The 27,861-nt window shown below is 40.4% G+C and overlaps 1 protein-coding gene across 2 annotated transcripts; it reads left to right on the top strand.

Annotated features, from left to right (window-relative positions):
- Positions 1-5,427: 5,427 nt before the first annotated feature.
- atp8b3 (ATPase phospholipid transporting 8B3) lies at positions 5,428-26,637 on the top strand. 2 transcript variants are annotated; one of them, XM_034581931.1, is made up of 29 exons: positions 5,428-5,549; positions 5,751-5,839; positions 6,135-6,193; positions 6,427-6,518; positions 6,683-6,796; positions 8,675-8,773; positions 9,411-9,472; positions 10,556-10,628; positions 10,730-10,800; positions 11,528-11,619; positions 11,707-11,865; positions 13,037-13,125; positions 13,219-13,403; positions 13,898-14,106; positions 15,611-15,642; positions 15,742-15,898; positions 17,055-17,243; positions 17,383-17,495; positions 19,341-19,508; positions 19,731-19,842; positions 19,931-20,006; positions 20,092-20,215; positions 21,025-21,211; positions 21,321-21,544; positions 21,634-21,717; positions 21,802-22,026; positions 24,334-24,472; positions 24,760-24,890; positions 26,072-26,637. In XM_034581931.1, the coding sequence occupies exons 3-29, from the start codon at positions 6,169-6,171 to the stop codon at positions 26,306-26,308; spliced, it is 3,468 nt and encodes a 1,155-aa protein (XP_034437822.1). In that variant the 5' UTR covers positions 5,428-5,549; positions 5,751-5,839; positions 6,135-6,168; the 3' UTR covers positions 26,309-26,637. The 2 variants fall into 2 exon arrangements, with proteins under 2 accessions (XP_034437822.1, XP_034437821.1); XM_034581930.1 differs by having other exon boundaries at positions 6,132-6,193.
- The last annotated feature ends 1,224 nt before the right edge of the window (positions 26,638-27,861 follow it).

Raw genomic sequence — 27,861 nt, 5'->3', positions numbered from 1 at the left:
GTTAAAATGTTTCTGAATGCCGTCCAGTCCAGTATAAATGTAAAATTCAAGTCAATGTACATTAGTAAATCCAATACATTCATAACTGATATTTGAGTTTTTTTTAGACAGAAGTTATTGTACAGCACAGATCCGCTCCGAAAGCAGATACATCGTAGTGGGCCTTGATCGTCACTACTGCCACTTTCTCATTGTGTGGTAACACCCACATCCTGACTGCAGAGCTGCAGATGATTTCTCTTCACGTCGACGATCTGTTTGCAACAGAATATCTCTTGAATGTGTTTGACAGCGATACAGTTCTGACAATCACATAAAAGCCACGACCAGCTGATTGTAGCGCAGCGCTGTTTGTAGCTGTGCCTGTTTCCCATAATATGGAGACAGTGGACCTTCCTCGCCGTAACAGGATGAGGTTGATGTTATTCAATTTCAACAAAAACACACAGAAACAGCAAACTACTACTTTCACAAGTCGTAGATGTAAATGTGTTGACTCCTCTCACTCGGTGTAGGCGAAAACGTCGATGATAAGATTTTGTTCCATTGACACTTTTGTGTAATTTAAACAATGACAGTTATCTGCTTTTTAAACCAACATTTAATCTTAATCTATTGTACTGTCAGCACCTAGTGTAAATCCTATGTGTTTGTGTTGAAGGTTGTTTTTTGTTTTTTTTGCGCAAAACCCAACAAACTGTTCAGCAATAAATCAGGAGTTTCTTTGAGTTTCGTATTTGCGTTTTTGTTCTTACTCGCCTTTACTTAAGGTGACCACAAACAAGCTGCTTTCATTCTGGTGTCATTAGTTCATTTTAATGGTTTTCTAGGCATTGTCTGCAGCAAGTCTTTGAATGAAGCTGAAGTTGTTACATGTGATCAGTTGTACTAGTACTCCGCCATGGAGGTTGTTTTCATCTGTACTTATTGTTGGTTAGTTAGCAGGATTACGTAAAAATACTGCATGGATTATCTCAAAACTTGGTGGAACGATCTTTAATGGCCCAGGCCAGAACCCATTAAGTTTTGGTGCAGATCCCGATTTTTCAGATTCCTTAACATTGCGAGGTAAGGGTGATTTTCACCATTTGATTGGTCAGAGAATTATGTGTGAATCTTGATGAAAAAATCTGGTATCGATGAGTGTGTGCAACTTTGTGTGGATTTAAATATGGTTGTATAGGGGTTTAGGGGACTAGTTGGCCTTGGTGGAGGTATAAATGTCACTGAGTGCACTTCTAGTTGCAACCTGTGATCGGGGTGCGCGCTTTGTTTGGTCTGGTCTCGCTCACGGTTCTGTAGTAAATCCAAACTACAGTGTGTCAACAATTAAAGATAATACGTACATTTTTCTATCATATAGTATTAAAGCAAACACTGTTCTCAGATCTAAAACTGGGGCGCTAATATATTCTTCACATTTGGCCCAATAATGTTGCATTTCAGGTAAAGCTACTGTTTACCCTCTAAACCACAGTTTTTGTAAACACTGACGAGTTTGAGTTTGCACCCACACATGTCTCTGACGCCAAACAGGTGACTCATTATTTGGGGATTTAATCTAATGAATATATTCCTGTAAACCCCCCACCCCACTCCCCCACCACGATCTTCCTCAACAGGCTGCTGACCTCTGTGCACTGAAAGCCCTGTCTCACTGGAAACACCTCCGCTTTGTTTTTGGCATCTCCTCAGCCTGTTGATCACCTGCGTGTGAGTCCTGTCAAACATGATTTCTCTCACATGGAGGCCTTTCGTGTGATCTATTGTTGTCTGCTGGCCTGACTCCTTCTCCTCGCCTCATGGCTGAGCTGCTAACCACTTTTTACAGGAAGCTGAGCCCCAGCGAGCTCGGAGGACACATCACCTCTTCATTGCTGCTGTATGACTTTTGTACAGACTTACATGAAGAGTTTATAGTTGTAATGTATGAGGTGATATATTAGGCACAGGCAGAAAGCAATGAGAAGCTCCCCTCAGCCCAGGGTTTCCTCACAGGAGACAGAAAACACATTCAGAGATACAGAGTAGGATGAGAACATGCTCACATTAAACATGAAGGTAAGGCAACTTCATTTATACAGCACATTTCATTACAAACAGTGTGCCTTATGAAAACATACAGCATATGCCACACACAGGCATAGTAATAGCGACAATAACAAAGCAGCATAGAGTATGCACACACACACACACACACACACACACACACACACACACACACACACACACACACACACACACACACACACACACAGCAGAGTGATTCGACACAGTGACCTTTTTCTTTTATAAATCTTTTCCGACATGTAGCATCTTTGTTTCTGCAGAGTTTGTTCCATTTTCTATCAACAAAAAAAAAGGAAGTGCCATTTCTCCTCTTCACTTCTTCACTCTGTGGTGAGAATGTTATGTCATGTAATCTAAGCTCTAAATCTTTGATACATTTAATAAATGACACATTTGTCAGCTGTTCAGTTCCTAGAACACTAAAGCTGTAAAAGTAAATTACAAGTTGCAATAATGATGGCAGGCTTTGGTTTCTTTTCTTTTGATTTTGTGAAGCTACATGAATTCACGTTGTTAAGTTATTTACATATTTTTGTATCTCTAGCAGGGGGCGATTTATGTATTTATTGAATTTTTGAAATGTTACTTTCAAATATTCATTCATTCTGTTTATTTTGGTCTGCATATTTAATGTCGGCAATAAATTTGGTAGGAAACAATAGAGCAATAGAATAAAATAAATAAATACATATAAATAGAGCAAAAACCAATAAAACAAACAATGTTCCAGGTTTCAGTACAAGTAGTTGAGTAGCCAGCAGTAAGCACATATGGTCAAACCACAGATTAACAATTATTGGATTGTTCAGCCCTTCTTTAAAATCTTCACCTTGTAGGTGATGAAGGTTTTTGCTGAGCGTGACCTGTACCAGCAGATAAAAGTGAAAGTAAGAACAGATTTAATAAAACAAGAATAAAGCATTTTTATAAAACTACTATTGGCATAAATACTTCGAAGCTTACAATAAAAATACACGTGGCATCAACATGACATCAGTGAAATGTGCAGAGATACTGTATTTAACAGCCTGATCATATATCAGCAAAGAGGAAATGACCATCATCTCTCGAGGAGTGGACACATTGATATGACTGTGATGAAGTCAATAGTTTTTATATAAATATAATTAAAATAATTATATTAAAAAAAATGTTAACTTGCAAAGTTAGCTATATGTTTTTAGTTCCTCATTATATTTATTCCAAACGTTACTTTTACAAATCTATTTTCTTATATTTGTCCTTACCCTTGTTTTCTTATTCCTATTCCCCTAAATAACTTGCTACATCTGAAGGACATTCCAGAGTAGAAATCAAGTAATGTAAAGAAGGTAGAATAGATTAAATTAAATAATTTGACCACTTAATATTACCAAACCTCTTTCATCAAAATTTATTTGATTCACCTTAATTGAGTTTTTAAAGGAAAAATTGAATCCTGTTTGTTGTACAAAAATAATTGTGTTAGTCTAACAATAAATGTATCTTGGGATTTACTCAACAATGGCTGATTTGGAACCACCTAAAAAAGACCCGTGCAAATTGTCACCGTAGTTAGTTATTCGATTTTTCTAAATAATTCCGAATACCATGTGGGAGTAAGTTATGATATGCTTTGTAATTTACTAAGCAGAAGTTGGCACGAATAAATCATAAAATCTTAGGCTATACAACTTAAAACAGTAAAAAAAAGTGTTAGTTGGACCAGAAAACCAGATGGACTGACTTAGGGCTTACTCCTGTTTGTGTTTGCCCATACTTGCACACAATAGATAATGTTTGGAGGTATATGTTATGCATTTTGATTTAATGGTACCTTTAGTTTTGTGTAATATTTAGATGATTTTAGACAGTTTGGTAACTTTGACTATAATTTGTGACATCCTACCATCTTTCTATAGCCCGCTGCTCTTACCTACATATTTGAAGAATGAGAATTTTACTCGTCCGTGTCTTTCTGGTTGCGAGGCGGCCGAGCAACGGTTAAAATGTGGTGGAGAAAGGAGCCTGGCCTGTGGACTGTCATCGTTGGTGGAGGCCTTGAGGAGCGTCTATGCCACATCAGCCTAACCACTCTCAAGTTTAGCCCAGCTGTGAAAATAGATAGGAATCTCACACACACACACACACTCTCATATCCACACATGTAAGACGTAAGATTAATACACGTTCAGGCGCTGGCGTGTGGCCTCTGTGGGGACGAACTCTCGTACACAGGGGAAGAGATATGGGACAAAGAGATATGAAACCACACATGTACATGTAACTGACACTGAGTGGAAATATAAATGCAGGGAACTGGCTTTTGTTCAGAGGTGCCATTGTTTACAATCTCACCCTTATTGACCCTCCTCAGGAGGATAAACTGCAGTGGGAGCTTACCTCCACCAGGTGGCATGAGATACATAAAAAGACACAATGATTATCTTGAAGACTTTTAAATAAATGATGCAGAGATCGACTGATGTTAATCCCAAATCTATACATAGAGATTAGTGTTTTTCTTTTAACTAACTTCTGCACATTCATTTCCTCTTTATAGAAACACTGATAACATATAAAAGAACACTGCTGTGATTTAAAAGAAATTGTGTTAAATATTTAATTTTAATCAGTATATATGTGATTTATTTATCATAATAGGTCAAGACTCTATTCTACTACTTTATTATTATATTACATATAATACTATAATATATATATATAAACATACAAATATAAATATAAATGCAAAAACAATTGTATTATATTAACTATGATGTAAAAACGCATGCATGTAATCTAATGTTATTTCTATTTAGGACAAAACACAAATAATGATTTATATTTCTGTATATGTAACGAGATTATGTGAGAAACCAAACAAGAAGAAGTGCAGTGAATGAGTACTGGAGTACTGGGGGTGTTGGCCCAGTGTGAATGCAAAGTCTTACTGCCTTCACATTCCTGTAAACCAATACTCCCACTGTTGTCATGGTACAAAAGCACCATTACCATACAGTCACAGAGACTTCCTGTTTAGGTTACTTCCTAAATCATCCAGTTATTATATATACAATATTTCTGGGTCTGGATTGTGGTAGTTTATCCCCAAATACTAAAATCATTTACATTCTCACTGTTTAAACAGCTGCAAGAACCAGTCAAACCAAACAGTGATTTGATATGTCTGTACTCTAATGGGTCTGTCGCCCCTCCTCCATTCCTCTGTCTCTCCTCAGGTAAGGTGCATGGGGAGTAGGCTGTGACACCGGAGCCTTTACCTGGGAGGAGGAGGAGGAGGAGGAGCAAGGCGGGGCCGGTCTGGACAAAGAGAGAGGAGGGTGATGGATGAAACAGGTGGCTGTGTGTGTGTGCTTGTGTGTTGTGAATAGTGGTTATGAAAACAAACATGTTAATGTAGAGTTGGTTCACTGGAGCTCCTTGATTGATTGGCCAGCTCTGTCACCCCGGATATGCAGAAGTGGAAAACACTGCAGGTGAATGTATTCCTCCCTGAATTGAACAGGTAATTTATATGTTGCTACTTGTGATTTATTACAGAAACAAGAATGGTTAATATACAGAACAGGTTAGTTTACTGTCTTGTTAATAGTTTGGTGAGAGACATGGTTGAGGTTTTGACTAATAAGCAACAGGCAAATTAGTCATTGCAGTTCTTTGTGTTTGAATTGTCGCAGGTTTGATGCCGACACTCGGATCAGAGCAGCCTCAGTTCCCTTTCACCAGGATCCCTCCTCCAGCCCACAGCAGAGATTCATCCGGAGAAGTCGGTACAATATTTCTCTGTATTTCATCACATACACAAAAAAAGGCTAGAGTTGACTTAGAATTTCGTATAAATAACTTTTGTAACATCCGACAAGTGTAATAACGTGGTCAGTGGAGGATGGCTGAGGCAGGGGGGGGTCTGTTTAGATCAGCAGTGTTTTGTAACCTCCTGTCTGTGTTGAACGATGCCGCAGGTGAGCATGGTAACACAGTGTAATGAGTTACAAGAGTGTTTAGGACATGTTAGAATGGGACCTAAGCAGCTGTTTTACTGTGCCGTCTCCCTCTAGTAGTGAAATAAGAGTCTGCAAACGTCCGCACGTCGTCATGGCCAAGGAGAGTTTTGAATCTGGTACGTCACTTTTTATGTTAATCATTTATATTCCCTTTATTTCTTCATCTGCTGTTTCACACTGTCTCTCTATCTCACTGAATCTACTGAGATGTACGTGTAAGAGAGAAAGAAGTTCAATATTTTTTATATGAAACGAGCATCCATCTGTTGTCTGCTGAGGAAAATGATACATGAAATCACTGTGTGCAATTGGAGATGGACTGATATTCTGACTGCCGTGTGACTAACAGGATTCTCATGGGAGGTGAGGGCAAACAGCAGCCACTTTCACAAACACAACCAGAAGAAATCCTTGTTGGGCTTCCGTTGGGGGCGATACGCGGTGAGTCAGAGCTGCACGAGCCTTCCTCTCCTCCACATGCCACCCTAACACCTGTTGACAGGATGGTGCATCGAGATGCAGGTTAATGTGTTGATGCGTATGTTGTGTTTCCCTTGTGCTTCTCTCTCTCTCTCTCTTTCGGTTGCTCTATCGTTGGTCGTCAGGACAATGTACTGCGCAGCTACAAGTACTCCCCCCTGACCTTTCTGCCCCTGACGCTGTTTGAACAGTTCCAGCGGGCGGCCAATCTCTATTTCCTTCTCATGGTGGTGATACAGGTCAGATAAGGTCTCAGTTGTTCTCTCTCTGTTCATGTTGGCACTCAAAAATCGGACCCGTGGTCTAATGAGCAAAGTTGCAACATTTACTGTCTGATGCTGACTCTATTCGAACTAGAAGGGCACATGTATTGCATCAGATACATATATACATATATGTACACAGAAATTTTCTTCAAAATGTTTACATTAAACATGGGCAACACATCCATTCTCTGATATAGTTGAAATAATTTGTTACTGTACAGTAACCAAAAAATACATATCTACATTCACAAAATCCGGATCAATCTCCAGATCAATCCTGTGCATAAATATAAGCACCAGATGTTGGATTATTTTCTGAACTAACTCTGCATTATTTCTTGATAAATTATTGTTTCTTGATAAATTCACAAAAAAAATTTAAGAAATTGGAATAAACCCTGAATCAGCCCCCTGATCTGGATTCGCACCAAACATAGAGGGTTCTCCACTGACCCATATCACATCCTTCCACCAAGTTTCCTGGCAATCAAGTAATTTGTGTGTAATCCTGGTAACAAACAAACAAACACAGATTAAAACATACTCCTTGGTGGAGGTAAAAGAAAAAAATGAAAAGCCAATCTAAGTTGTACCGTGTCTGGATTTTTTATAGAAAACAGGATTTTCTCTGACTTCACAGACAATCTGATGTCACAGGAGTAATGCTGTGACCTCATCCTTCCACATGCTCTGTTCGTTTAGATTAAATTATGATGTGATACTAGTAGCTGGCATAATACTGATTCAGGGAACAAAGTGCAAGGAGACCACATCAAAAGACCATTAGAACAAATCCGTATAAAGAGAAAAAACAGTTACATATGAAAATCATCCTCGGTGCAAGAACAGCTTTACAAGAAAAAAGTAAAACAATTTAAATAGATGAAATATGATGGCAGTAAGACAGAGCAACACCTAAACAAATAACTGTAGCGATCAGCCAAGACGGGGGCCTCTATTATATTTATATAATATAATAAGATCATAAAGTTAATTCATAAAATGTAAGCTGAGATAAAGACGATGAGTTTTTTTTTGCACGCACACACCATCAAAAGCTGCTCATCCACAGCCCACATTAAGTCTCTGTGCCGCAGCCTCAGGGCTTCATCTTGAAGGAAAAACCTTCTTAACCCAATACATGTCTCCCACAGGATGGATTTACCAGCCTGCTATAGTCACTTAAACCGGACAACTGTTAAGAGACCACATTACACATAACATTTGTTTGATGAAGTTTGAAAAATAAAACGTTTTTTTGAGTTAAATTGAAATATAATGTTTCATACCAGTTTCAGGGAGTTCTGTAAGGTGCTTAAAAAAAATAAAGAAGACACAATAATAAAGCAAAAAAATGTTATTGCTAATCAGTGACATATCCCAGGCTGTGTTAAGTAACTCTCATTATCCTGTAGTAAATGGAAAACTATTCATTTTTTTGTGTTGTTTTTTAAACATAAACTGTGGAATTATGTTTAAAAACTGGAATCCATTTTTGTAAACGACACAAATACATTAATGTAATGAAATGTTACAATGTTGCTTATCAGTGACAAATCCCGGTTCTGTGTCAACCCTCCCATAACCTCATTATCATGTAGGATATGGAACAAAATACATTTTTGTGTTTTTTAATATTAAAAAATGGTTGAATTACATTTAAAGGGTTATACTGGAAATAAATTAATATTTGGTATTTATAATCACAGCTGATGTTAAAACTAATTTTGTAATTGAAAGTGTGTGTGTGTGTGTGTGTGTGTGTGTGTGTGTGTGTGTGTGGTTTATACATGTATGGTTACTTTTTTCTTTCTCCTCCTCTGTGTGTTTGTGCCTACACCTCATTTGCAGTGTATCCCTGCCATAGCATCCGTGCCGTGGTACATCACCATCATACCGCTGCTCCTCGTGCTGACCGTGCGAGGCATCAAAGACCTCAGCAGTGACATGGTGAGCACGCCACTCACTCACACTTGTTTTTCAGGGGGGGGGGGGGGGGGCTGGGAGATGGACTATCCCTCCACGATGAATGCACATGCTCACACACACACAAATGCATGATCTTAAACACATACGACCGGCCACAAGCAGGCATTTATGCACCTGGCACTTACGTGCACTCTTTTCTCTCCTTCATTGTCCTCATTGACTCCTTGTCCTCTCCACATTGACAAAACCAGTCATCCCAGCAGCATTAATTTTCCCTGCTATCATTAAAGCTTTTCCTTTTAAATGCAGGCGTGATGTTTTGCATGGAGAATTCTCTGGTTAAGTGCATCACTGAGTTACGGTCGTTAACAGCTCTGGGTGAAACGCTTGCTTGACCCCTCTCTATTGACTAATCATTTAGGTGAGGGTGTAAATCTCCCAGCTGGTGTCACTGTAGAGCCCCGTAATGGCGTTACTCCTCTCTCCTCTCTCCTGTCCAACCTTTCACGGCCACCCTCTCTCCTCCTCTCACACGCTCCCTGTCTATCACTCTTATTCCTCCTCCATCCTCGACACACTGCTTAATCCATCTCCTTCTCTCCTTCTCCCTCTTTCCGTCTGTCTTTCTCCCTCTCTTCTCCCTCCATCTCTGGTCCAGGCAAGGAGACGCAGTGACTCTAAGATTAACTCCCGACCCTGTGACATACTCATCTACCAGAGGTGAGGACAAAGACAGTGTTATTCTCTCAGGACTCGCTGCAGTTTCCGTTTGAAACGGCCCTCTAATGAAGCTCTAATGAAGTGTGAATGAGTGAATCCCTAGATGGTCCCTTTGTGCAATAAAGCAGGACAATAACACACTGTTTAGGATTGTCTGCATGGTGACCAGTTTCTTGATGACATATTTACATATATTTACTCCATTATGTTTCTGACCGAGCTTGATTTCTGATGTTTTCCTGTGAGCTGACATTTACAGAGAGGAATTTACACGCTAACCTCCACTGTGCTGTAACTGCAGGGGAAGTGCATTGTTTTCATAATATTAGACAAAGAGAGTTTGCTTGTATATTGAAAAGAAGCTCATATGTGTTTCTGAACTTTTCATCATTTTAACTCAGTAAATCACATACTTTTGCCAACGCAAATCAGTCGTCTTAATGGGCCTGTTTTTTCATCCAGATCCATGAATTACTCCCTGTCAGTGAATTAGTGAAAAGTTGAAAATAAAACGCCCGGTCTCACAAAGTTAAAGAAAGTGATAAAAAGAATTGTGATAAAAAAATTCCTGGATCCGATCCAGGCCAAAATTTGATGGGTTCTCTCTTGGCCCTTGTCCCATCCTTCCTCCAAGTTTTATGTAAATCTGCTCTGGAGGTTTTTCTTACTTCTACTGAAAATCAAACAAACTAACCAACGGACAGGGGCGAAAACATCAGCTCTTTGAATATAGGTAAATATAGGTCTGCTTTGCCTCTGTCATTACAACCAGGATTTCTTATGGTTGTAATGCCTCTGTCATTACTGATAAAATCAAACCTTCCACATCACATCATCTTATTTATAACTTGTGATGTACATAGACATTGAATAGTGTTTGTCCATTTTAGGGAACGTTTAGTCCACCATTTTAAATTCTGGTGGTGGAGATATTTTATTTGTCTCTTTGTCTCTAATAAATTGATAAATCTGATCAATTTCAAGTCGAGTGTTGTGCTTGTAGAGTAGTTATGCTTTTAGAGACAAGCAAATATTACCTTTTATTTTCAAATGTAAATACGGCTCATGTGTTCTATGCATCAGTTTCCACTCGGCACAGTGGAAGGACCTGTGTGTGGGAGACGTTCTGCGAATCCACAAGGACCAAGTCATCCCAGTAAGACGCTTAATTTACAAAGACAAGAAGGAAAACAAAGTGTCTGATCAATTAACTGTTAGTTTGTCTTACTCGGCTGTGTTTTCTTTCTTTCCTCACAGGCAGACCTTCTCCTCCTGTACAGCTCGGAGCCTCACAGTTTGTGTTATGTGGAGACGGCGGACATCGACGGGTAAGCATCACAGTCAGCTGTATCAATCTGTTCACTCTGATTAATGCCTCATTCTGCTGAAAATTGTTTGACAATCAATTTTGAATTTGATTCATCGGATAATAACTATAAGTTATTTATATGATTGTATTAACTATATATTACATGTCATTTGGGCAATAAAACAGATAAAAAAACGATTATACAATAAAACTAAATACAGTCTTAATTTTATTCTCGATTTGATATTTCATACAATTAAAATATATTATAGTTAAAAATAATAGCACAAATAATGAATACGTTTTAAGAATTGATTATAATGGTGATACTATGTTAGCTGCCTGAGGTCTGTAGTTCTTGGGTCTCAATGCAAAAACTTGATCAGTGTAATCCTCAAAGGAACAAACGTGATCAGTGAAAGAATGCTGTCAGTTTGTTCAATGGGATTTTCTCTTTTTGCCCTAATGGTCAGAGATGTTAAAGAGTGATTTGGTTTTTTTGCACGGTAAAGAAAGTTATACAAGCCTTTATTTTAGGAGGTAAAGGGTCTAATTAATTATTTCTCTGGATTGTTTAACTTGATGGAAAACTACTCATTTTGCTTCTTAAACAATAAATTAAGAATACAAGACTCTTAGTGTGATTATTAACTTGCCTTGACTTTTCAGTGCTATATCAGTTTTGTGGGTCAGCTCTTTAGTGTTGACCGGTTGATTGAACTGACAGTTGTTTCTTTCCTGCACAGTGAGACCAACCTCAAGTACCGGCAGGCGGCCAGTGCCACACACTCTGAGCTGACCTCTCACCCCGTAGAGGAGACCCTTGCTGCGTTCGATGGTGGTGTTTTCTATCAAGAATGCAGATTCCACATATACTCATTTTAAAGTACAATAGAAATACAAGAAATAACCTCTGATTTCACAGGTGTTGTGCAGTGTGAGGAGCCCAACAATCGCCTGTACACCTTCAGAGGAGAGCTGCACTGGCGGGGAGAGTGTCATCTGCTGGACAGCGAGCACATCCTCCTGAGGGGAACAGTCCTACGCAACACAGAGGTCGCTTATGGCCTGACCATATACACTGGTACATATAGAATAATTTATTCGGTGTAAATATGCTCGAGAAATGGTAGATAGTGGAAGGACCATCAAATTCTAATCTGGTCATCCTTGGGTCTGGGTGAATTTTTCTGCCAGACTTCCGTGGGTGTTCCAAAAATATAATGTTTACAACATCATGAGGTCACTGTGAACTTGACTTTTGACCACTAAAATATAATCAGTTCATCTTTGAGTCCAATTGAACATTTTTTATCAAATTTGAAGAAATTCCCTCAAGCCGTTCTTGAGCTATCGTGTTCAAAAGAATTGGACGAACGGACCTACAACCCCAAAACATAATCCCTCCGACCGCCCAAAGCTCCAGAGACGTGTGTATTAAAGAAATAAAATGCTCTGTTTCCACCCTCATTTCACCTCCTACTGTGGCCTCCACTCCCTTCAATGACACATTTTATTATGTGGAATACATTATACTGCTAATTATGGACAGTACTTCACTCTTGCAGGAGTGGACCTGCTTACATCTGGCTGATTACAGGCCCCTCCCCTCCTTTAAGTGATCATTGATCGGATATTACCGAACCAGGCTGAGGTGTCACTGCTGTGACCCTTTCAGTTCTGGTGAAGCAGATCAATAGATCAAATTCTTCCAGAGATGGGTTTTACCATTCAAAAGAGAACGTCTGACCCCAGTTTAGCCTTATTATAACTCTTCACCTTCCTCACACACACACACACACACACACACACACACACACACACACACACACACACACACACACACACACACACACACACTTGACTGAGCTTACTTTAAATGAAGCTTGAACAAGGTTGACACGTTATCATCAGTTTGAGTCCGTTTTCAGTCCTTGAGCAGTTTGACGATGTGACACATTCTCAGTTTTGTCATTTTCACACGTTCAGCTTATTTTCTTCTAGCAGCCTACGAGATACTGAGACAACACCACTAGAAAACCTAGTGTAATACTTTATTGATCCCCGCAAGGGAGACTCTCTCTTTCCTCTGACCTCTCAGCAGCGGGGTCACACACCCCCAGAGCTGATATAGGGATTCAGCATCCTGCTCAAGGGCACATCAGCAGATGTTCGCTGACACTGGAACACGAACTCTCGCTCTCTGGCTGCAGGATGGCCTCCCCACATCTAATAGCAACCTTGTTCTGTACCAGGCACGGACACCAAGATCCTGAAGAACTGCGGAAAACTGAGGGTGAAGACGACGCAAACTGAGAAAGTTTTCAACTACGTGGTGATCGGGGTGAGTGAGTGAAAGACGAGAGGGATGACGGCCGTGAAGCGCTGCCGTGTGCTGTTCATATACACTGTGTTTGTCTTTATTCTGGGTTTCCAGATAGTCGTGAGTGTGCTGCTGACAGCTCTGCTTCTCGCCATCGGCAGTGGTGTGTTTTCCAGTCGGGTCACGAGCCACTCAAATGTTCTGGTGGCTCACGGCAATCCAGTCTACACCGGCTTCCTCACCTACTGGAGCTACATCATCCTGCTCAGCCCAGCTATGCCCATAGCCCTCTACATCTCGTTAGTTACATCTGCAATACTCCACAATCTACTATGCATGCGTGGGGTGGGGATCGCAGTGTAACTTATGATACGATACCCAATACATTACGATAGGATACTTATTACGATTATGATCAAATCTCGAAACAGCCATTCTGCGATAATCGATATCGTATAACGATACATCACAACATCTGTCTAAGTGTTTAGTGCAGGATTTGTGAATCTGTTCATTGCAATTTGGTGTCAGTTTCAAAATCACAAACACACTGTTACTTGTCAATGTCCACATTTGCATCATTCCAATGTAAAATAACCATAAACTGGCAAAACACATACAATATATGTATATAAAAATATACAAATAATTAGTAAATATAAAAATTTGGTGGTGGCATATCGATAATCGTATGAGTCAGGATGATGATATATTGCTGTATCGATATTTTGTACTAAACCTAATGCACGCACTTGTGTTTGCGTGTTCACTGCCTTGTCTTCCATGTCCACAGGTTTGAGCTGATCCACACGTTCCACAGCCTGTTTATTGGCTGGGATATAGAGATGTATTGGCAGCAGGCGGACAGACCGGCCCAGGCCAGGAACACCTCGCTGAACGAGGAGCTCGGCCAAGTGGAATACCTGCTGAGCGACAAAACCGGGACGCTAACTCAGAACCGTCTGCTCTTCAGACAGTGCTGCATAGCAGGGGAGATCTACGGTAACAACGACGAAATAGTGGTTATAATTAACATTAGTTAATTTTCTATGAGAAATTTCAATTGAAGAAAACACCAACCCATAATCAGCTCGAAACAAAGTGCCTGACCTCACACTACAGGCTGGCAGAGATAAAAGTTTCAACCACCAAGGTTTTTAAACAACCTCACCCTGTAATAAAAAATCAAATCCCTGTTTTCTCCTCGTCCCCCTGCTCTTTTATTACATCCGCCAACAAGATCATGTTTTCATTGCTGTTTGTCTGTCTGTTTGCAAGTTATAAAGTTGAGATGGGTAACAAGACTTCATTCTTCCTACTTTGAAAACTAGAAGGGCACTCAGAGAGCGCATACCTCCGCCAAGGCTGATTGGCCACTTTATTACCATGTTAAATAAACAAGTATGAGAAGATCTCTGTGTTATTTCATGAGAAATTCACAAGCATGTTGAGAAGAGAAAAAAAATATTCTGACCCCTTAAGGGAATCCTTTCCATTGTTTGCCCAACCTTCCACTGAGTTTCAAGAAAATCTGACCCTAACCCTCCTGCAAGCAAATGAACAAACAGCAATTAAAACATAACCACCTTGGCCGAGGTGAAAACCCTCAAATTAGAAACCCTGTAACAGTTATTATAACATTTATTTCTATTTATTTATTAGGTTTATATTTCAGGGACAGTGTATATCAATAACAACACTGTAAATATGCCAGTAAGCCAATATGCAAATTTTCCTCTGTGGTCCCAGGCCAGATGTAATCAAATAAGAAGTTATATATATGTATGTTTAAAACAGTCATTATTAATCAGAGATATATAATAATATAACAGTTATTATACTTGCTCAATTCAATAGAAAAACATTTTTCTTTATAATTCCTTAATACTGCCGATCGAAACTCTGATAGGGAGCAGAATGACAGAGGCTGAACACTTTGCTCCAGTGATAAATAAAAGAGAAATCCTTTACTGTGATAACAACAAAAGTTTAAAAGCTCTAACTAATGTGTCCTTTTTAAAAACAACACAAGTGTCAATGAGACGCTCAGATATTTGTTAAATGAAGTGTTTGTTTGGCAACTGATTGTGTCTAATCAAGAATGTGTGTATTAATTCATGAAGCATATGCAGAGTTTCCTCACCGGCTGACAGTGGAGCAAGGATCCCTCTGGGGTTGCGGCCTGACACAAACCACAGATGAAACTCTTTTCTCAAGAGAGGGACAACAGGAGACACTTAACGTGTTCAGATTCAACAGACACGAGTCTGTCTACTAAATATTTAACAGCAGCCCACAGAAGACCAACTGTAACTGAAACCATGTCTGAATCACATCAACCATATGTCGTATGTCTGAGCCATTTCCTGCTTTAGACCCCATGTCTGTCTGTCTGTCATTCTGTCTGTCATTCTGTCTGTCTGCCTGTCTGTCAGTCTGTCTTTCTTTTCTTTGCGTCCATTTTAAATCCTTTTTCACCAGTACAATAATTTCCTTACGTTCACAGGTGATGCATCAGTCAGAGCAGAGGAGGTGGAGGTACAATATTATTCCTTTCAAATTTGTGCATTTCTTCTTCTAATCTTCCTTCAGATTTTAGATTTTCATGCGTATATGCTTGTTGTCATTCTTTTGCAGCCCATGGACTTGAGCTGGAACCCGTTCTCGTGCGGTGGTCTGCACATGTCCGCTCCGAGCCTGGTGGAGAAGCTCAGAGGAAAGCAGTGTCCGCTCAGCAGACAGTTCCTCACTGCACTGTCTCTGTGTCACACTGTCATGACAGAGTGGAAGGAAGGTGAGTTAGTGTGTGTGTGTGTGTGTGTGTGTGTGTGTGTGTGTGTGTGTGTGTGTGTGTGTTTGTGTGTGTGTGTGTGTGTGTGTGTGTGTGTGTGTGTGTGTGTGTGTGTTTGTGTGTGTGTGTGTGTGTGTGTGTGTGTGTGTATTGTACAGATCGAGGACATTTTGGGTTAGGTTAACGGTTATGGTTGGGCATTTAGTTGTGATGGTTAAGGTTAGAGGTCAGGGGCTATGGAACACATTATGCCAATGAAGGTCCTCACAATGTTGGAAGTACAAGCAAGTGTTGTGTTGTGAGTTATAAAAACATGGCAGAAGGAGCAGCAGGCAGGTGGGGGCTGTAACAGCAGGACAACTGTTGGTAATCTTTGACAATAGCTAACAAATGCTAACATCCACTGTTGCCACATTGCATATTTTTTCCCAGACTCTGACATTTGGGGTCGACGTCTGAATTAACTTCAAAAGTTGTGGACCTTCGATAAATAATGAAAATACTATCATCATTTTTTTTATGATATATATTATATTGTCAATATAAAACTATATTGTGTATCAGTAATTAGGTTAAACATGTACAGCACATTTTAACAACACTGCCATAATACTGCGATAACTGATGATAATTTTGTTCACTATTATCCTGACACTAAATTTACATACCGTTTCATCTCTAGCATCCTTCCTTCAAGTTTTGTGATAAATCCGTCCAGTAGTTTTTGAATAATCCTGCTAACTAACTAACAAATGCAGACAAAAACATAGAATCCCCCGTGGAGGTCACTGAGTTGTTGTCCTCATTCGATGAAATAGTCAAACCTCAGGCGATAGCCGACACCACTGGTCGGATAATTCATGAAATCTCTATTGTATGTGACTCTTGTTTCCATTGTGTTCATGTATTATACTGACTGGTCTGATGGGAGTGCTACAGTTACAGGTCAAAATACTATAAATCCCTGTAATCTCACACACCACTGGGCCCAGTTGCAACTAAATTTGAAAGGAGAATACATTTTGTCAGAATTATGTTTCTACCACTAAGCCACTGGCCTGAATCTGATGCATGAATAAAGTTACTGACAGACACAATGGATCATTCCTGCCGGACAAAGTGTTCACTTCCACCTTGTGTCCTGACTTTATTCCTGCAGAGTCTCCGGTTTACCAGTCTGCATCCCCGGACGAGGAGACTCTTGTCGGTGCAGCCAGGGAGCTGGGCTGGGTCTTTCTCTCTCGGACCAGAGACTTCATGAAAGTCTCTGAGCTCGGGGTCACTCGACAGTATCAGCTGCTGGCTCTGTTGGACTTCACCAGCAAGAGGAGACGCATGTCTGTACTGGGTGAGAGTTGCCCTCTAAACACAGACCAACAAAATATCCTCAACCTTCCAATGTTTTGTTTTATACTTGCACTATCTTCTTCTTTGTCACTTTCTTTTCTGAATAAATCAATCCGTACTGGTTTTGTGTTGCTTTCCAGTTCGGGAGCCAGAGGGTGGGTTAAAGCTGTACTGTAAAGGGGCGGACATAGTGATCTTGGAGAGACTGCAGAAGGACTCGCCGTATCAAGAATGGACTGAAAGAGCGCTTGAGGTGAACTGGAGTTGCTTCTGAACCAGTAGTGTGGGCTGCACAGTACACCTACTGAGCCTTACTATTTATATGGCACAGTGTCAGGGTATTTTTGGTCCGCATTTGAGTGTTAAGCAGTTCAACATTACAGTTCTTGTAAAAGTAAAGTGTTGTTGATGGATGTGCACTGCCCTTTGGCCTGGTCAAGACATAGCCCTGCACACAGCAGTTTGCCATTTTTACACTCTTTCTTTAAGGGTTTAGCAAACACGATAAAGTGTGTAAATCAGTAAACTTTTAAGGTGCTGGTAGGAGCAGGATTGTTGTTACCTTTGAACTAAGCTGATTCCCCTATTTCCGCTCTTTGAGCTGTGGCTGCTGGCTGTAGCTTGACATACAGGCTTTCTGCAGGTTTCAAGTTAATTTCCAGACTTTTTAAAATCATAATGAAAGACATTTAGGACCCCATGTCAAGTACAACAGTTATGAAGGAATATCAGACTCCCAGAGTTACTTACAGTTCCCCATAATTGAATTAAAGGTGAAGTAGCTGAGTAGATAATAACCCTCGAAACACAACATTATCTCACAAACTACAGACAGAGACAGTATAGGTGCCTATTGTCTTTCTCAAAGCCAAGTCTATTGTACAGTTTGTTTCAGTTCCATGTTGGTCTTGTTTGTAGTTTATTTACATTTAGCTTATCAGTTAACCGAACACTGAACATTAACACAATTAAGACCAACTTAAATGTATTTCAGACATAGAACATAATATTTTTACATATTTCTAACTTTTTAAGGCCTAAAATTCCTTTAATTGAATTTGGGACATTTTAAGGATAGGTGTATATAGGGTCCTGAAAAGTTTAGTATTCAATTATTGGCATTTTAAGCCATGTGTTAAAATATTATGTACTAGGTCTTAAATATGTGTTTTAAATATATATTTAAATATAAATATATTTTAAGGCTATTTGCATTGTGCTTTGAATACGTTTTCTAAGATAAATGTTTTATTTGTAAAGTCTCTGTGGGTTGTAGTTATTTCTCGATGATACAAATATCAGCACGCTGTAATAAAACTACAAATTAGACTAATGTGGAACTGATGCAAACACTCAGCTCTGCTGTGGGAAAGACTGCATACTGTCTCTGTGTCTCATATTGATGCAATATCATCTTTAATATTTTCAATTTTATGTGCAGTATTTTTATTTCAATATATTTCATTATAATGTGCAATATCCCTTACTCCGTTATCATTTTATATCTATTTACTGCCACTATAATTAAGTATTAGTTTATCTCTCTTAATTTGATTTAATTTACAATACACTTTTTTGTCTTTTAGACTTAATTCTTTATTGTTTATAGTCTATTCTACTTTATATTGTTCTGTGCTGTAATCCTGGAGCAAGCTGGCACAAGAATTTCTTTGAGATTGATGAAGTCTTATCTTTTCTTATCTTATATGGCTACTTAACCTTATCTTCAATTATCGGGAAGAGTAAAATATTGCGGGATTCTGATATTTCTTCATATCTGTCGTACCTGACATATTGATATTAAATGTCATTAAGTTTTGGTCTTAAAAAGTCTTGAATTTAATTTGAGGCTACAGAAATCCAATATAAACTGTCTGATCACAGTTTTGAGGGAAGTCAAAGATCAGTTGAAAGAAAATATTAGACCAGTTATCTCCACATCAGTCCTTCGCTTCTGAGACTAGCGTTGAGGCATGCATGAATATATTAAAATGCATATCCTGTGTTTTCTCTGTTCTCTGCTTCACTTGTGCCTGACAGACCACTCAGTAAATAATGTGCAGCCAATCAAATAACCAGTTAACGTATCTCCTGTCAGCTGTTTTCTCAGGCCTGTCTGAGGACGTTGTGTGTTGCGGTTCGATCTGTTCCTGAGGCATTGTGGATGCAATGGAGTAAAACTATGGCCCGGTCTGCTGCCATGGCGACCTGTGACCGTGACGCCGTGCTGGAAAAGCTGCATGATGAGATGGAGCAAGAGATGCAGGTGGGCTGCTCCTCTGTGTGATTTTATATGTTTATTGTCAATCCTCTGTTTAGCGTGGTATAGCTCATCATTGACACGGCACGGCCCATGCAGATAACCATTTTAAGTCAAGCTTGTGTCTAAGGATTTCTGTCCTTTACGCTTCCCTGAATTAAGTTTCTTAAAAAGAGAAAAAGTTGTTCTTAAAGAAAATAGAATCCTGTTAACTGTCATGTTTCGTAGCTCCTGGGGGTGACAGCTATCGAGGACCGGCTCCAGGAGGGCGTCCCTGAGACTATTGCTCTACTCCAACAGGCTGGGCTCAAAGTATGGGTACTAACTGGGGACAAAAAAGGTATTGTTACACACTGTAGCAGGAGGAGGAGGAGGAATGGCAGCTACATGAAAACTAAGTCTCGCTGTGGTTTCTCTCTTTCCTGCAGAGACTGCTGTGAATATCGCATATTCTTGCAAACTACTAGATCCTGATACCAGATTACTGGAATGGCAGGAGCTGAGGTTAGTAATGATAACAAATACACAAACACACACACTCACCCACAAACACACCCTCTCATTGATCTGTGTGTGTTTTCCCCTGCAGGCAGATACTCCAGGCCCCAGACCCAGGGGTCAGTTTCTTCAAGGCCAGGCAGATGGAGCTGTGGGCTGTAGACACGAAGACGGCTGGGGCGAAGACTGCAGTGGTCCTCACTGGACCTGAGCTGGTAAACACAGATCACTTACGTTTGCAAATGGCCGAATATCTGTCATCATATTTGTGACGGACTCCTGAAAAATGTGTTGTTACATCAGAGCCTTGGTGAGGTCTGTTGAAACCAGAAATACAAGCCTCCACTGTTTAGATTGTAGTAGATTATTGTACATACAGTAAAGCATTCAGATAGGTATTGGTGTTTCTTTAAAAGTGTCTGATATACACGATGCAAGATGCCTTTCTCCAGGCTTTTCTCATTGGTTTAAAGTTACTGGCTCTGCTGGAAAAAGTTGATGTTAACAGCTCCCTGATGACGTTTGTGATGATGTTTGTGGGTTAGTTTTCCTTCTAGTTTAGTCTCTGATGATCCAATCTGGTGCACCAGCCCTCATGAAGCAAAGTTTACATTACCTGTGTCGGTTTGTTGGTTTGTAAGCAAGATTACACAGAAACAACTGGACAGATTACAGTGACACTTGGTTGAAGGATGGGTCAGGGAAGAATCCATTCAAATGTGGTTTCATAAGGGGACTGTTGGGCCTTGCTGGAGGTATGCACTCTCTAAATGCCATTCTAGTTTTAAAAGTTTCATGATGGTATGAATTCTGAAAATGGCTTCATGTTTAAGAAAATGAAAAAGCATTACAGGATCTGCCTGTTTATCTGGACCCGCTCCAAAATTGAAACAAAATGAATCGCAGTGAAAACATAGCCTCCATGGGGTGGATAAATATGACAGCTCCTCTACCCATCGAAATGCAGGCTTGTTTAACACAAATACAACCAGTACTGAGCTGATTGATGATGTTTCCCATGTAGGCAGAGTTTGATCAGAGACCAGAATGGGGGTCCACGTTCATGAGTGTGGCAGAACAGTGTCAGTCGGTGCTGTGCTGCCGTGTGACACCCGGACAGAAGGCTGACATCGTCACGTTGGTCAGGAAACACACCAGCTCAGTCACCATGGCCATCGGGGACGGTGCCAATGACGTCAACATGATCAAGAGTAAGTCAGGCAACTTACTCTTTTGTCTGTTCACTGCAGACAAAACCTACCGATCAGTGTCATCTGTTCACTTTTGTACTTTTCTCTTCTGTCTTGTACCATCCACCAGCGGCTCATGTGGGTGTGGGACTGGCAGGAGTGGAGGGAGGTCAGGCGGTGCAGAGCGCAGACTTTGCCTTGTCCCAGTTCAGGTTCCTGCAGAGGCTGCTACTGATCCACGGGCGCTGGTCGTACAGGCGCATTTCCCTCTTCCTGCGCTACTTCCTGTTCAAGACCTGTAGCTTTGCTCTTGTGCACATATGGTTTGGCTTCTTCAATGGCTTCAGTGCTCAGGTTAGTCACACATAGATTGCAGAGCCTTACAGTCTAATGAATTGAAATGATTACTTGCTTTTATTGAACTGTCAGTTTCTCTCTTGTAGACTCTGTATGAGACATGGTTCATCGCTTTCTACACAATCTTCTACTCAGCGTTCCCAATTATGTGTCTGGCCTACTTTGAACAGGTGAGAATGAGGTGGTTTTCAGCGGATTACTCAAATAAAGATTTCTGTCCTGACATTTCCGCTGCCTCTTTGTGTCCGTCACAGGACGTGAGTGCAGAGAGCAGCCTGAAGTGGCCGGAGCTGTACAAGATAGGACAGAGACAGGGGCTCTCCAGCCCTCTGATGCTTTCCTTGTCGCTCCTCCATGCCATCTACTCTTCGCTCGTTCTCTTCTTCATCCCGCTTGGGGTTTTCTACAACACAGCCTTTGACTACCAGACCATGTCAGTCACTGTCTCCATGGCAGCCACGTTCACTGCCACAATTGAGGTCAGGATCAAGTCGTTTAATAAAATTGCAGATGATACAACATCACTGCATTAACAAGTAATGTTGCAATTTTAACCATTTGAATGTAATTATGAATGGTGAAATGATAATGAGCTAGAATGGCACATACCCCATGCATCCAATATTCTCTGAGAAAACAACGAAAATGTAGAAAAATGCCCTATCTCACAATCTTAAAGATGGAGGGGAGAAAAAATTCAACCCCTTTTCCAGATCCACACTGGAACTTAATGGCTTCTCTCTTGGCCCACGTCCCATCATTCCACCAGGTTTAGTGAAAATATTAACATTAGTTTTTTGTGTAATCCTGCTGACAGACAAACTTAATGGACAGGGCCAAAACATACCCTCCTTGGCAGATGTAACTGTTTATGTTATAATATGATGTGATATTACATCATCTGTGATAGACACACATTACTATAGATAGATAGATAGATAGATAGATAGATAGATAGATAGATAGATAGATAGATAGATAGACAGACAGACACACAGACACACAGATTATATTGAAAATGTAATTAATTAACTGCTTAGGATACATGGTCAAACTCCTGAGACAATTCATCTGGGTTCATGTGAGGAAAAACTAAAGTATTGTGTCATATACAGTATATCACCACAGCATGGTAGTGTTAACCTGAACAGTAAATACAAGGTATACTTCAAGTAATCAGAATGGACTCTGGGGAAGGACTTAACTGTTTCTTTGGGAGGTTTAAATTCTGGTAGGTGGCACATCTGATAATAAAGAGCATTCACTGACTCAGGCAGGCGGCTTGCTCACTCTCAGAGACTGAATATTGAACTTTCCCCCCTTCTTGAGATGATTTTTTATCATGATCTGCTTTGTTGATGTGTTGGTATTTCACATTGTTTCAGTACCTGTTAGCTAATGTAGTCAGACCTGCCATTAAACATTGTGTGGATTGTGTGGATTCATAGCGTTAACAAAAGCATAGATAGTATTATACAATAGATACAGAGGCCATCCTTAATACTGCACATTTCTATATCACTTATTGAAGATGTTTATCGAGAGAGAAAAAAACAATTGTTTCTGGCCGGTTTCGCCTGTGACGTAAGTGTGTTGTACAGTTTAAACCCGGAAGTGTCAAACCTGCTCGTATGGCTGCCATTGGCTAATGAACAGGTGTTCCTGGGGGAAGGTACCAAGTGGAGTAACATTGGAGGGGTGTTGCTTAGGTTTCCCAACAAGCAACGCTATTTTCATTTCCTTTTAAATGCGTTCTTGCTTAAAATGTTTTCTTTTAACTTGTTTTGTAAATCAAAAGTTGATGTTTGGATGTTGTGTGGACCAGGTGTTAATCTCCTGTTGGACAATTGATAATCAAATTCTAAACAATGTCTATTAGTATGACCCAGGTCTGATAAAGGAAGAGACTGGTGCTGTAATCGGTTTAGTTGAATTTGAAAAGAAGGGAAGGACAGGTAGTGAAAACTGCAAGAGCACAAGAGTTCTTTCTTTTATTATTTAATTGGCCTGCTCTCTAGCTACATATATATGCACAGGAATGTTACATAGCTTTTCTCTCAGTTTTGGGGCCTTAACCTCCTGCTCAGCCCTACAGTTTTCTTCAGAAAATTTCCACACAGGAAATATTCGAATGTAAGATTTACATTTATTGTTATTATTACAATAGACTGTGTATAAAGATGGACATCGTATCTCCAATTTGTTCCCACTATCCAGAAATTATTCCAAAATATCTGAGATACAAGCGCTGCCGTCTTGCAGGGTAGCGATAGAGGGATGGAGCCAAGGTGTTGAGGACCAATTGCAAATCAGTCTCAGCTGTCATCATGACGTTTCACCCTGTTTTTATAGCATCCAATAAGTAATTAAAACTAAAGTTATCGGTAGACGGATACTCTTATTTATTCTGCACCTTGACATTTTCCTTTAGGCCATGTTCCATCTGCTAACATGGAGGAGGTAGGGTTTATGACCTGTACTGCAGGGAGTCACCACGGGATGGTCAAGAAGCGTTGGCATTACCTTTTGGTAGCAGTCATGTCGTCCATCTATCTACAGTCTACAGTTAAACCAGGAGCTCTACGGGAAACTGTTAAACGTTTGTAGAAAGTTTCACCAATACTGAAAAGTATTTTTAAGTTTTTTTTAATTTAAGAAAATATTGTTCAATCAAACTGTCCCATAATCACATCCAACAAATTATTTGAACCATTTCTTCCTGTTTGTCACTGTACAGATATATCCACATGTACCATGTTCTTGTAATTCGGGTTTCTGTTTCTCAGATCATGCTGGTGACCAGATACTGGACAAAGATCAATATCGCAGCTGTGTGTGTCTCTGTGCTGCTGTACTTCATTGTCACCAGGATCACCCAGAGCACCCACCTGTTTCGGAGATCGCCCAGCGACTATTATTTTATTGGTACACGTCTCTCTCACGTCTTCTTATCACAGCCCTGCTCTTCAGTTATATCTGATTCATGCCTCTCCTTGCTGTGGCCATTTGAAAATCCCATTACTGCAGCAAGTGCTGGATTTGATTCAAATAGAGACGACCAATATTTGAAGAATATAGATAAAAACACAGGGCACAGCATGAAATGTTGTTTTCAATGATAATTTAATGTGGTTTTCCTTTGATCTGATGAAGTGAGTGATCTGACATGTCTGCGAACAAGTTTAATTTGCTCTGCGTGTGATTTTCATCAGGCGCGTCTGAAAAGGCCTTCATCGATCCGGTTGTGTGGCTCACAGCTCTGCTCACTGCCTGGACGGCTGTTTTGCCCTCGTTTACCGCTCACGCTCTCTGTGTCATCCAAACGGCCCATGACAAACATAAGGTGAGAGATCAGCATGGAGGGAGAGAAAACACAACTGAAACAAGAAGAAAAGGGTTTAAAAGGTTATAGTTTCCCTTGATGTTAATAGAAATACCTATCTGTTTGACACAAGCACTCAACAGGTCATTCATCCCTCTAAGACTATTTTCAAACTATTTAAGGTTCTTACAATTCTGTCTGGCCATCTCACTCGGCTGTTCTCATTGGTTACATAATATTTTCAGTATTTTTGTCAGTGATAATTGTCAGGTTGAGTCCATTCTGACCGAAATCCTTGCTTGCTGCTGTATCTTGTTGTTGACATGTGCATGTAAATGTTCAAATATTAAATATCACAATATCCAAAGCAAACAACTTTTAAAACAGCAATCCTGCTGGAGGCATTGTGGCACAAACAGATGCAAATCATACACAAATATTCTGGAGTGGCCCAAAGATGGAGCCACTCTGGGATAGATTGAATTCCATGTTGAAGGAGAAATAACAGACATGGACAATGTGAATTTTTGGGTAAAGATCCTAACAAATGTGAATTGCATTACAAATGAAACATGTAAACCTTCCCTATAGATTCGTTTTTTTGTGTTAATGTTTTATATATTTATATAAAAGCAAGATTGACTTAAGTGGAAAAAAAGAAAACCAATTTGAACCAATGGACGATGCATCTCAATGTCCTCCCGTTATACAAAAATATCCTGGACACTTGTGCTGCCATCTTGTGCTTCTGATGTCATCTGGAGCCGGAGTCTGAGTAGCTGTGACTGTAGTGTGGGGCTGTAGTATTGATTTGCCGCTGATACAAGTGTTCGACCAATCGCGTTGGCAGCTGTCAGCTGTCAATCAAGATGTTTCACCCTGTTTTTATAACATCAAATAACTAATTAAAACCAAACTGACCAGGAAAAGAACATTTGAAAAAAAAATTGTGTGAGATAAGAACCACATAAAATGACAGAAACCTTCTTATTTGAAGCGCACTACGCAGCCAGTCACCAGGGGGCAATGAATATGATTTGGCTGTCATGTCGTCCATCTTTATATACAGTCTAAGCTCTATAAGATGTCATGCTTTGGATGTTGTTTCCCATGCACCAAGTTATTCAGACTCTATTTCGTGACGTATAAACATTCTAATGGTTCATGGTCACTGATGTCCCTCTCACCTGGTTGTGGTGCAGGTCCACAGTGTGTCCCTCCAGCCGACGGAGCAGAAGACAAAGTTCAGGAGCGGCACGTCCCTCCGCCGCTCCTCTTACGCCCTCTCTCAGGGAGCCGGGCCTGGACGCCTCATCACCTCCGGGACCTGCATCCGCAGCACAGCACGGCCGGTGGATGAGAAGGTGACTGCCAGTAATAACCTTGCCTACTCACAAGGCCAAACTCACACAAAGGACTATACTATCACTTCAATTTAACATGATTAACTTTTCATTGGGAAAATATGTGACTTTATAGATTGTTTCTGTAACATATAATTGAAGATGTTTTGTACCTTCCATGTTTATTCTTTTTTTGTGGGCAATATGTACAGCTACTGCTATCCAATAAAGTAAATAATATAAACAAAATCCATTATGTACCACATATCTAGTTTATTACCTTTACATATAGGCAGTATGTACAGACACCTTACCTCTGTATGAATATCATACTTATTGATCAATAAGACTATTGTGGTAAAAATCAAATTTCCATCTTGGGGTCACAGGGGATTCTTTTATTAAAGATCGAAGTCAACACAATAAACCGACTGCACCGCTTTGTTTTACAATTGTTTTATTTGTTAATTTATTTCAAAACACGCAATTTTTACCCATATTATCCTTTTAAGTTTTTATTTTTCTGTAACAGTTATTACTCAGATTTTTTTCCTTCTCAAAACGTCTCAGCTAGTGTGAAACTAAAAGTCCTCCACAGGCTCTCCGGCTTCTGCAGTGGGAGGAGGGAAAAGAGGCTCTCTGACCTGACGTCGTGAGTGGGCTTATCCCTCATTTCTGCGTGGGCGGCGGTGTGTGTGTGCGTGAGAATGTATGTCATGTTACGTGTGTGTATAAGTGCAATAGGCAGAATGTCCACAGGGCCGTTAAAAATCGCAGCACCCGTAGAGCAGCAGCCCAGAGAGCTGAACATTGTCTTCTAGGTTTGGTAGCCAGATTGTCATACCTCTGATTTCATCTTTGGTTTCAGCAAACACTCTCAAAAGGCAGACTCACCCTCTCCAGCATGTGCCTGTGTCTGTTTGTGTGTGTCTGTCTGTCTGTCCGAGTGCAATATAAGCCACCATCTCCAGACGACTTTGTAAACTTAAGCAATTACAATGTAAGCGTCTTTGCATTGATTGTGGCCCTTCCTTGGCTCTGGGGACAAAGACGGTCAAACATTGTAGAGCGATGGAGCCATGAGCGGGGGGAGGAGCAGCTTGCAAACGTCAACATGGACTCCATTTTGATGTTAGTGGCAGTTTGGGGCATTCGTGTAAAGCTGTATGTGTCTAGTGAAACATGGGGGGGGGGGGGGGGGGGGGGGGGGGGGGCTGCTGTAGTGCTCTTCTTCCCCCCCAGTCACTCTCTATTGTACCCTGAGTGACTGGAGGTTTCTCTGCCAGATCTGGGCTCATGGAAAAGGGAGGTGAGGGTGGGGTGGGGGGGGCAGGGCAGGGCAAGGGTCCATGAACCATGAGGTTGATGTATGAGTGTCTAACTGTTGAGGGGAGGTGTAGGGGGTTGAGGGGTTGTACACTCTGACCCAGCAGCAACGATTAAGATTGGGGGGGTCAGGTGTTTGCATAGTTCTCTGTGCAAAAGCCACCAACCGGAGCCATTTTTTTTATTCCTCGCGGCTGGTTACATCATCAGTAGATTTAGCAGGAAATCATGGCGGGTTGATGAAAAATGTGGTCTTTGCACCACACGTTTTTTTTTTTTTGGTGGGGTTTTTTTTTTGCGCTCCTGCGTTGCACTACATGGTG

Source organism: Hippoglossus hippoglossus, chromosome 4 (genome assembly GCF_009819705.1).
Source record: "Hippoglossus hippoglossus isolate fHipHip1 chromosome 4, fHipHip1.pri, whole genome shotgun sequence".
In the NCBI taxonomy this organism is placed as follows: Eukaryota; Metazoa; Chordata; class Actinopteri; order Pleuronectiformes; family Pleuronectidae; genus Hippoglossus; species Hippoglossus hippoglossus.
This window is presented reverse-complemented; position numbering and strand designations above follow the sequence as displayed.